Genomic DNA, 12,982 nt, shown 5'->3' with positions numbered 1-12,982 from the left:
AGACAGGAGAGGAACAACCCAGACGGGAGGCAGAGAAAGACAGGAGAGGAACAATCCAGACAGGAGGCAGAGAAAGACAGGAGAGGAACAATCCAGACGGGAGGCAGAGAAAGACAGGAGAGGAACAACCCAGACAGGAGACAGAGAAAGACAGGAGAGGAACAACCCAGACAGGAGGCAGAGAAAGACAGGAGAGGAACAACCCAGACAGTTGGCAGAGAAAGACAGGAGAGGAACAACCCAGACAGGTGGCAGAGAAAGACAGGAGAGGAACAACCCAGACAGTTGGCAGAGAAAGACAGGAGAGGAACAACCCAGACAGGTGGCAGAGAAAGACAGGAGAGGAACAACCCAGACAGTTGGCAGAGACCTGCCTTCTGATGCATAAATCATATTATTATAGTGTAATATATATGTTACACGGGATGTCTTATAATGATATTGAATGGTACCAACTGAAATGTAACGGAGGTTGCTTCTTGAGAGATATGTTAGCTACATGACTAGAGCAGAGGCAGACTTACAGTACCAAATGGATTTGGAAGGAGTATAAAGTGTACACACCATAGAATGACTTGTTATAATTTAATATGATCTCTGTGGCTACACACACTGTCACTGAACTGTCTCGGCCTTTACATCCAACACAAAGCAGAGTTCTGATGAAATCACATCAAAACAGCACAAAAAATGCCACATCAGGACTTGCGTGATGCCGCTGCCGATGTGTCAAAAACAATGACGATGAGTTGTTAGCTAATTGGCATTTTTACAGTTCTTGTCTTTTTAATTGTCCCTGATAAAAACGGAAACAGTCGCAGGATACTTACCAGCCAGACTAGCATAGCAGGGGGTGCAGCACTGGCTGATCCAATAGCCCTCATCCAGCCCAGATAGTCCAAACACACAGCATTGCCTTTATTAGATCTCTGTCCTTTCCTCAGTTCTGTCCAGTAGACAACAACTCAGAAATGAAGGCTTTCTCTTGACAAAATCCTTCGGACAGCAAGATTAGGGGAAAGGAAAACACACCACTGAATGCTTCGTCTATAGCCAGAAGCAACACGCTTGAGGGTCATGTCATAATATGTCAAGAGAACAGGCTGGAAGCCTGGTGTGGAGTGTCTGATGATGTGTCCGTTGTTCTTTCCTCTCGCCTTCCTTGTTGTTCCTGTGAAAAAAAGGTTAAGGTTCATTTGGCACCTCTGGGAAGGCCTCCTTACTTCCCTGTTGATCATTGATGAGGCATTCAGGCCTCCCCGGCTTGGCCCAGCCTCAGCCTCTGCCTCTGCCCCAGCTCCTGTCTTAGCCCCTTCCCCAGCTCCTGCCCCAGTCCCATCCCTAGCCCCAGCCACTGCCCTAGCCCCAGCCCCTTCCCTAGCCCCTGTCCTAGCCCCTGCCCATGCCCTAGCCTCAGCCACTGTCCTAGCCCCAGACCTAGCCCCGGCCCATGCCCTATCACCAGCCTCAGGCCCTGCCTCAGCCCCTTCCCTAGCCCCTGTCTGTGCCCCGGCCTTAGCCCCAGCCCTGGTCACTGCCATAGCCCCAGCCCTATCCCTATCCCCAGCCATGGCCCTAGCCCCTGCCCTAGCCCAGGCCTAGCCCCTGCCCTAGCCCCGCCCTAGCCCCAGCCTCAGCTCAGTCATCCCCTCTCCATGCCAGGAGCCAGGGGTGTGAGACAGGGCCCAGGCCAGACACCAGCTCATTAAACATGACAGAAACCAGCAGGGCTAGTTTGCCATTCCGTGCCAGATCATCATCAGAAACAGTGGGGCAGCGATCACTCTAAAGAGTCAACATGGCCGCCCGCTGCCGACAATGTCTCGCCCGGATCCCCAGGAAGAAACAGGAATCTGATGTGAGAGCCAATCTTTGAGTAACCACAGACAACCTGAGATGTTCAAGGTACTCATGTACAGTACGTGACTTCTATAAGGGACTTAAACAGGGTTCTTCCACCTTTTCTTGTCCAGAGACCACCTCCCAGGCAAACCGGTAACCCAGGGACCCTCATCATACGTCAACAAAACAAACATGTGTTGTCTTATCATCAGCTGAATGTTAATAGCAAGGAGACGTTATCAACATTTAAAATTAACAGATTTGGTTGGTGGTTTTTCATTACTTTGACCTCCCCACATTATAATTGGAAGAGTGATTGTAATAGCCTATTAGCTAGAAAGGTGACTCCAAACACATTTTCACTAAGAGCATCTGTTTAGCTGGTTAAACAAAGGTTAGCCATGTGTTGGCAAAAATGTATGTCCAAGTCAAGAGAGCTCACCAGCAGCCAGCGGCACTTGCCTCACTGGTAGCTTATTGACTGGTAGCTTATTGACTGGTAGCTTATTATCTGGTAGCCTATTGACTGGTAGCTTATTGACTGGTAGCTTATTGACTGGTAGCTTATTGACTGGTAGCCTATTGACTGGTAGCCTATTGACTGGTAGCTTATTGACTGGTAGCCTATTGACTGGTAGCCTATTGACTGGTAGCTTATTGACTGGTAGCTTATTGACTGGTAGCTTATTGACTGGTAGCTTATTGACTGGTAACTTATTGACTGGTAGCCTATTGACTGGTAACTTATTGACTGGTAGCTTATTGACTGGTAACTTATTGACTGGTAGCCTATTGACTGGTAGCTTATTGACTGGTAGCTTATTGACTGGTAACTTATTGACTGGTAGCCTATTGACTGGTAACTTATTGACTGGTAACTTATTGACTGGTAGCCTATTGACTGGTAACTTATTGACTGGTAGCCTATTGACTGGTAAGTTATTGACTGGTAGCTTATTGACTGGTAGCTTATTGACTGGTAGCTTATTGACTGGTAACTTATTGACTGGTAGCCTATTGACTGGTAGCTTATTGACTGGTAGCTTATTGACTGGTAACTTATTGACTGGTAGCCTATTGACTGGTAACTTATTGACTGGTAACTTATTGACTGGTAGCCTATTGACTGGTAGCCTATTGACTGGTAGCCTATTGACTGGTAACTTATTGACTGGTAGCCTATTGACTGGTAACTTATTGTCTGGTAGCCTAAGTCTGATACTCCAGTGAGAGTAATTGGCTCCAATTAGTAATAATTTCCTCAATATTAGGAGTTAGAAATAAGGTTTAAATCATTAGAATGAAGATACTATCCTCTTTTCAACTGTTATTCAAACTCTGCGTATTCTATTGTTGCCAGCGACATTCATAAGAAAGAAAAAATGACACATATATTTTCAACAACCCCCTGCAGTACCTCCGCAGAGCCTTAGGGGGCCGTGGACCCATGGTTGAATACCCCTGGACTAAAGGAATGCAGGTAGTCATGAATTCCCCCTCATGTGACCGATAGGTATTCTAGACTGTAACCAATGCCAAATCTGTCTCATAGACGTTATAAAACTGGCATCAGTGGCATGTGGAGATCACGGGGCTGTTTGTATGCCTTTGGGCAGAGTCAACTAAAAGCTATATATGTGTATGTATCTTCAGTATGTATTTACTGCTCTCTGCCAGAGTGACGTTAGCTTCAGAACTAATCGTTAGTGTTTTATGGTCTATCTTATCTGATGTCACTGTTGCTAGGGGGGAAACAAACATTGGTGGGTTGATATGGCTTCTAAATATGGAACTGCTTGATCAGTTATTAATCAACTTGCATCCATACTCAGTGAGCAGCTCAAGCAACTGATTTTCAATCTGCAACCTTTTTGGTTCTGAAGCAAACATGATATCCAAAAGAGAGGAGAGGATAAACTCAAGAGGACTGTGTGACATGTAGTGTAGTGACAATCATGTCAGACTATTATGTTGAGGATTTCCTACCAGGCAGTATAGCTGTGTGGCTGTGGAGCGTGCTGCTATTGAGGAAACACAGTGTCACATCTCCCCTTTCACACACACATCCTCCCACCACACACAAAACCCTACCCTACACACACACAACCCTACCCTACACACACAACCCTACCATACACACACAACCCTACCCTACACACACAACCCTACCCTACCCTACACACACAACCCTACCCTACCCTACACACACAACCCTACCCTACCCTACACACACAAAACCCTACCCTACCCTACACACACAACCCTACCCTACCCTACACACACACAACCCTACACTACGCACACACAACCCTGCCCTACACACACACAACCCTACCCTACACACACAACCCCACCCTACGCACACACAACCCTACCCTACACACACACCCAACCCTACCCTACACACACACAACCCTACCCTACACACATACACTAACCTTACCCTACACACACAACCCTACCCTACCCTACACACAACCCTACCCTACACACCCAACCCTACCCTACACACACAACCCTACCCTACACACACAACCCTGCCCTACACACCCAACCCTACCCTACACACACAACCCTACCCTACACACACAAAACCCTACCCTACCCTACACACACAACCCTACCCTACACACACACAACCCTACCCTACACACACACACAACCCTACCCTACACACACACAACCCTACCCTACACACACAACCCTACCCTACACACACAACCCTACCCTACACACACAACCCTACCCTATACACACAAAACCCTACCCCACCCTATCCTACACACACAACTCTACCCTACACACACAACCCTACCCTACACACACACAACCCTACCCTACACACACAACCCTACCCTACACACACAACCCTACCCTATACACACAAAACCCTACCCTATACACACAAAACCCTACCCGGCCCTGCACACACAACCCTACCCTACACACACACAACCCTACCCTACACACACACATCCTCCCACCACATACATATCCCTAACCTACACACACACAACCCTACCCTACACACACACAACCCTGCCCTACACACACACAAACCTACCCTACACACATACACCCAACCCTACACACACACAACCCTGCCCTACACACACAATCCTACCCTACGCACACACAACCCTAACCTACACACACAACCCTACCCTACACACACACATCCCTACCCTACACACACAACCCTACCCTGCCCTACACACACACAACCCTACCCCACACACACAACCCTACCCTACTCACACACAACCCTACCCTATACACACAAAACCCTACCCTGCCCTACACACACAACCCTACCCTACACACACAACCCTACCATACACACACACAACCTTACCATACACACACACAACCTTACCATACACACACACACATCCTCCCACCACACACACAACCCTACCCTACACACACACAACCCTACCCTACACACACACAACCCTACCCTACACACACAACCTTACCATACACACACACACATCCTCCCACCACACACACAACCCTATCCTACACACATACACCCTGCCCTACCCTACACACCCAACCCTACCCTACACACACACAACCCTACCCTACACACACACACCCAACACTACCCTACACACACAACCCTGCCCTACACACCCAATCCTACCCTACACACACACAACCCTACCCTACACACACACAACCCTACCCTACACACACACAACCCTGCCCTACACACACACACCCAACCCTACCCTACACACATAAGCCTGCCCTACACACCCAACCCTATCCTACACACACACAACCCTACCCTACACACACACACCCAACCCTACCCTACACACACAACCCTGCCCTACACACCCAACTCTACCCTACACACACAACCCTGCCCTACACACAAAACCCTACCCTACACACTCAACCCTACCCTACACACACAACCCTACCCTACACACACAACCCTACACACACAACCCTACCCTACACACACACACAACCCTACCCTACACACACACACAAACCCACCCTACACACACAACCCTGCCCTACACACCCAACCCTACCCTACACACACAACCCTACCCTACACACACAAAACCCTACCCTACCCTACACACACAACCCTACCCTACACACACAACCCTACCCTACACACACAACCCTACCCTATACACACAAAACCCTACCCCACCCTATCCTACACACACAACTCTACCCTACACACACAACCCTACCCTACACACACACAACCCTACCCTACACACACAACCCTACCCTACACACACAACCCTAACCTACACACACAAAACCCTACCCTATACACACAAAACCCTACCCGGCCCTGCACACACAACCCTACCCTACACACACAACCCTACCCTACACACACACAACCCTACCCTACACACACACATCCTCCCACCACATACATATCCCTAACCTACACACACACAACCCTACCCTACACACACACAACCCTGCCCTACACACACACAAACGTACCCTACACACATACACCCAACCCTACACACACACAATCCTACCCTACGCACACACAACCCTAACCTACACACACAACCCTACCCTACACACACACATCCCTACCCTACACACACAACCCTACCCTGCCCTACACACACACAACCCTGCCCCACACACACAACCCTACCCTACTCACACACAACCCTACCCTATACACACAAAACCCTACCCTGCCCTACACACACAACCCTACCCTACACACACAACCCTACCATACACACACACAACCTTACCATACACACACACAACCTTACCATACACACACACACATCCTCCCACCACACACACAACCCTACCCTACACACACACAACCCTACCCTACACACACACAACCCTACCCTACACACACAACCTTACCATACACACACACACATCCTCCCACCACACACACAACCCTATCCTACACACATACACCCTGCCCTACACGCACACACCCAACCCTACCCTACACACATAACCCTGCCCTACACACCCAACCCTACCCTACACACACACAACCCTACCCTACACACACACACCCAACACTACCCTACACACACAACCCTGCCCTACACACCCAACCCTACCCTACACACACACAACCCTACCCGACACACACACAACCCTACCCTACACACACACAACCCTGCCCTACACACACACACACCCAACCCTACCCTACACACATAAGCCTGCCCTACACACCCAACCCTACCCTACACACACACAACCCTACCCTACACACACACACCCAACCCTACCCTACACACACAACCCTGCCCTACACACCCAACTCTACCCTACACGCACAACCCTGTCCTACACACAAAACCCTACCCTACACACTCAACCCTACCCTACACACACAACCCTACCCTACACACACAACCCTACCCTACACACACACACAACCCTACCCTACCCTACACACACATACACAACCCTACCCTACACACACAACCCTACCCTACACACACAACCCTACACACACAACCCTACCCTACACACACACACAACCCTACCCTACACACACACACAAACCCACCCTACACACACAACCCTGCCCTACACACCCAACCCTACCCTACACACACAACCCTACCCTACACACACAAAACCCTACCCTACCCTACACACACAACCCTACCCTACACACACACAACCCTACCCTACACACACACACAACCCTACCCTACACACACACACCCAACCCTACCCTACACACACAACCCTGCCCTACACACCCAACTCTACCCTACACACACAACCCTGCCCTACACACAAAACCCTACCCTACACACTCAACCCTACCCTACACACACAACCCTACCCTACACACACAACCCTACCCTACACACACACACAACCCTACCCTACCCTACACACACATACACAACCCTACCCTACCCTACACACACAACCCTACACACACAACCCTACCCTACACACACACAACCCTACCCTACACACACACACAAACCCACCCTACACACACACAACCCTACCCTACACACACACAACCCTACCCTACACACACAACCCTACCCTACACACAACCCTACCCTACACACACAACCCTACCTTACATACAACCCTACCCTACACACACACAACCCTACCCTACACACACACACGCACACACACACACACACACAACCCTACCCTACACACACACAACCCTACCCTACACACACACAACCCTACCCTACACACACACAACCCTAACCTACACACGCACAACCCTACCCTACCCAACACACAACCCTACCCTACACATACACAACCCAACCCTACACACAACCCTACCCTACCCTACACACTCACAACCCTACCCTACACTACACACAACCCTAACCTACACACCCCCCTCCTCACCACACAACCCCTCCCCTCACCACACCACACCCCCCTCACCACACTCCCCTCCTCTTACCACCCATACGCTCACTACACACACAAACACCTACACACACAAACACCTGCACACACAACCCTCCCTGCCACACACACACACACGTACACATACACAAACCCCTCACACAATCCCGCCTGCCACACACACAAACACACATCCCCCCACACACACATAAACACACAACCTCACACACACACATAAACACACAACTTCTCACACACATTTCACACACACACACACACACACACACACACACACACACACACACACACACACCCCTTGGCGTTGTGAGCTGTTAACAGTGGTTCTGTAGCGGTCACCTCTAACGTCCAGTCATGTTTCTTCTTTTCCTCTGGTCAGAGCTGTGTGATCCTGGAACACTTGGCTGTATGTATCAAACAGAACACAACACCAAACACACAGAACAGACTGATGTCACAGCACAGCGTCATTACAGGGACAAGCACACAGGGAGGGACAAGCTATAACAAGCCGTTGTTACAGAGGTTGGACTATTATGATATTACCGAGGGGAGGAGGCAAGGGGACAGAGCGGGCAAGCCAGTCTGTGTGTGTGAGAGAGAGGTAGCAGACAAGCATGTATAGGGCGGCAAGTAATTACACCAGGGATGATAATGGCTGACTGTGGATGTGACCCCACTCTCAGAGGTTGTCTCACCCCACTCTCAGAGGTTGTCTTACCCCACTCACAGAGGTTGTCTCACCTCACCCTCAGAGGGTGTCTCACCTCACCCTCAGAGGGTATCACCCCACCCTCAGAGGGTGTCTCACCCCACTCTCAGAGGTTGTCTCACCCCACCCTCAGGGGGTGTCTCACCCCACCCTCAGAGGGTGTCTCACCCCACTCTCAGAGGGTGTCACCCCACTCTCAGAGGGTGTCTCACCCCAGTCTCAGAGGGTGTCTCACCCCACTCTCCAAGGTTGTCTCACCCCACTCTCCAAGGTTGTCTCACCCCACTCTCCGAGGTTATCTCACGTCACTCTCCGAGGTTATCTCACCCCACTCTCCGAGGTTATCTCACCCCACTCTCCAAGGTTGTCTCACCCCACTCTCCGAGGTTATCTCACCTCACTCTCCGAGGTTGTCTCACCCCACTCTCCGAGGTTGTCTCACCCCACTCTCCGAGGTTATCTCACCCCACTCTCCGAGGGTGTCTCACCCCACTCTCCGAGGTTGTCTCACCCCACTCTCCGAGGGTGTCTCACCCCACTCTCCGAGGTTGTCTCACCCCACTCTCCGAGGTTATCTCACCCCACTCTCCGAGGGTGTCTCACCCCACTCTCCGAGGTTGTCTCACCCCACTCTCCGAGGGTGTCTCACCCCACTCTCCAAGGTTGTCTCACGCCACTCTCCAAGGTTGTCTCACCCCACTCTCCGAGGTTATCTCACCTCACTCTCCGAGGTTATCTCACCCCACTCTCCGAGGTTATCTCACCCCACTCTCCAAGGTTGTCTCACCCCACTCTCCGAGGTTATCTCACCTCACTCTCCGAGGTTATCTCACCCCACTCTCCTTAGGTTGTCTCACCCCACTCTCCGAGGTTATCTCACCCCACTCTCCGAGGTTGTCTCACCCCACTCTCCGAGGTTGTCTCACCCCACTCTCCGAGGTTATCTCACCCCACTCTCCGAGGTTGTCTCACCCCACTCTCCGAGGTTGTCTCACCCCACTCTCCGAGGTTGTCTCACCCCACTCTCCGAGGTTATCTCACCCCACTCTCCGAGGTTGTCTCACCCCACTCTCCGAGGTTGTCTCACCCCACTCTCCGAGGTTATCTCACCCCACTCTCCGAGGTTGTCTCACCCCACTCTCCGAGGTTGTCTCACCCCACTCTCCGAGGTTATCTCACCCCACTCTCCGAGGGTGTCTCACCCCACTCTCCGAGGTTGTCTCACCCCACTCTCCGAGGGTGTCTCACCCCACTCTCCGAGGTTGTCTCACCCCACTCTCCGAGGTTATCTCACCCCACTCTCCGAGGTTGTCTCACCCCACTCTCCGAGGTTGTCTCACCCCACTCTCCGAGGTTGTCTCACCCCACTCTCCGAGGGTGTCTCACCCCACTCTCCGAGGTTGTCTCACCCCACTCTCCGAGGGTGTCTCACCCCACTCTCCGAGGTTGTCTCACCCCACTCTCCGAGGTTGTCTCACCCCACTCTCCGAGGTTGTCTCACCCCACTCTCCGAGGTTGTCTCACCCCACTCTCCGAGGGTGTCTCACCCCACTCTCCGAGGTTGTCTCACCCCACTCTCCGAGGTTATCTCACCCCACTCTCCGAGGTTATCTCACCCCACTCTCCGAGGTTGTCTCACCCCACTCTCCGAGGTTGTCTCACCCCACTCTCCGAGGGTGTCTCGGTTGGGATATGCACAAAAAAACATATTTCCAATTCACACACGTGTATATGTGTGAAATAGGACAAATATAAGAACCCATCAGGTCAGTGTGTCTGAGCGAGAGAGCAGGCAAGTCAGTGTGTCTGAGAGAGAGAGCAGGCAAGTCAGTGTGTCTGAGAGAGAGCAGGCAAGTAAGTGTGTCTGAGAGAGAGAGAGAGCAGGCAAGTCAGTGTGTCTGAGAGAGAGAGAGCAGGCAAGTCAGTGTGTATGAGAGAGAGCAGGCAAGTCAGTGTGTCTGAGAGAGGGAGAGCAGGCAAGTCAGTGTGTCTGAGAGAGAGAGCAGGCAAGTCAGTGTGTCAGAGAGAGAGAGCAAGCAAGTCAGTGTGTCTGAGAGAGGGAGAGCAGGCAAGTCAGTGTGTCTGAGAGAGAGCAGGCAAGTCAGTGTGTCAGAGAGAGAGAGAGAGAGAGCAGGCAAGTCAGTGTGTCAGAGAGAGATCAGGCAAGCCAGTGTGTCTGAGAGAGGGAGAGCAGGCAAGCCAGTGTGTCTGAGAGAGAGAGCAGGCAAGTCAGTGTGTCTGAGAGAGAGAGAGAGAGAGAGAGAGAGAGAGAGAGAGAGAGAGAGAGAGAGAGAGAGAGCAGGCAAGTCAGTGAGTCTGAGAGAGAGCAGGTAAGTCAGTGTGTCTGCGAGAGAGAGGAGGCAAGTCAGTGTGTCTGAGAGAGAGAGAGAGCAGGCAAGTCAGTGTGTCTGAGAGAGAGAGAGCAGGCAAGTCAGTGTGTCTGAGAGAGAGAGCAGGCAAGTCAGTGTGTCTGAGAGAGGGAGAGCAGGCAAGCCAGTGTGTCTGGGAGAGAGCAGGCAAGTCAGTGTGTCTGAGAGAGAGCAGGCAAGTCAGTGTGTCTGAGAGAGAGAGCAGGCAAGTCAGTGTGTCTGAGAGAGAGCAGGCAAGTCAGTGTGTCAGAGAGAGAGCAGGCAAGTCAGTGTGTCTGAGAGAGAGCAGGCAAGACAGTGTGTCTGAGAGAGAGCAGGCAAGACAATGTGTTTGAGAGAGAGAGCAGGCAAGACAGTGTGTGAGTGAGGACCATGAAGGACTAAAAATCAGGGGACACACATACAGCGTGCCAGCACAGCAGTTGACATTGAGCTGTCGGTGCTGTGTGTGACGAGGAGAGGGGTGAGGAGAGGGTAAGAGGAGTGGTGAGGAGAGGGTAAGAGGAGGGGTGAGGAGAGGGTAAGAGGATGGCCCCCTTTTAGAGTTCAGGAGAGTCCCACAGGCACAAAGAGATTAATGAAGCAGCACCGACACACAGATTCATACAGGACACACACACACACTGATTTCTACAGGACACATACACACACAGATTCATACAGGACACACACACACACTGATTTCTACAGGACACACACACACTGTCACTGTACAGGTTATATTAACACACAGATGCTTTCTACAGGGCAGAGATATTCTGTACAGTCCTCACACTAACATACACACACTTTCTACAGGACAGAGATATTCTGTACAGTCCTCACACTAACATACACACACTTTCTACAGGACAGAGATATTCTGTACAGTCCTCACACTAACATACACACACTTTCTACAGGACAGAGATATTATGTACAGTCCTCACACTAACATACACACACTTTCTACAGGACAGATATTCTGTACAGTCCTCACACTAAAACACTGAAACAAACCGATACACTGACTCCATAACCAACCCCATTCATCTACATAATCTAACACACTGACTCTATAACCAACCTCATCCATCCACATAATCTAACACACTGACTCCATAACCAACCTCATCCATCCACATAATCTAACACAATGACTCCATAACCAACCCCATCCAACCACATAATCTAACACAATGACTCTATAACCAACCCCATCCAACCACATAATGTAACACATTGACTCTATAACCAACCTCATCCATCCACATAATCTAACACACTGACTCCACTCTGCACAGGAAGCTAGCTGCATACAGCTTCTACTTGGAAAGAATGCTAATCCATGGTTTCCAATAGGATTGTCAGTCATGATGCTAACTTTAGCCCTCTGGAACTTGGAAAGAAATAGCAGTTTAAAGCCATATCATCCAAGGCAATTCTGAACACAGTTTATAACGTGAGAAGACCTCCCCTTTAATTTGATATGTGAGTGAACTATCCCTTTAATCCTGTTAACATGACGTACCATGACATGGTGTGGGAACATGGCTGGTCTCTCTGTGGATACCTGCTTAGTTAGCTCAGAGGTGACCGCACTGGGTCACTGATTCATGGTCGGACCGTGTGAACCCCTGACAGGATTAGTCTAAATGACAGAGAGACGGATGTT

The 12,982-nt window shown here is 50.6% G+C and overlaps 1 protein-coding gene across 5 annotated transcripts in view; it reads right to left on the bottom strand.

The window, feature by feature from the left end:
- LOC110495438 (tensin) overlaps nt 1-12,982 on the bottom strand; it is a 225,381-nt gene that overhangs the window by 188,074 nt on the left and 24,325 nt on the right. Inside the window, exon 1 of one of the 5 annotated variants that reach the window (XM_036951927.1) lies at nt 831-1,161. The exons of the other annotated variants lie outside the window; for them this stretch is intronic. Within the exon in view, the coding sequence (XP_036807822.1) occupies nt 831-884 (54 nt within the window). The 5' untranslated portion in view covers nt 885-1,161. Of the gene's footprint in view, nt 1-830; nt 1,162-12,982 lie in introns of those variants that run through there. 5 annotated transcript variants of the gene reach the window in all.

This window comes from Oncorhynchus mykiss, chromosome 18 (genome assembly GCF_013265735.2).
Source record: "Oncorhynchus mykiss isolate Arlee chromosome 18, USDA_OmykA_1.1, whole genome shotgun sequence".
NCBI lineage: Eukaryota > Metazoa > Chordata > Actinopteri > Salmoniformes > Salmonidae > Oncorhynchus > Oncorhynchus mykiss.
The sequence above is the reverse complement of the archived record's forward strand: the minus strand, read 5'-3'. Positions and strand labels throughout refer to the sequence as shown.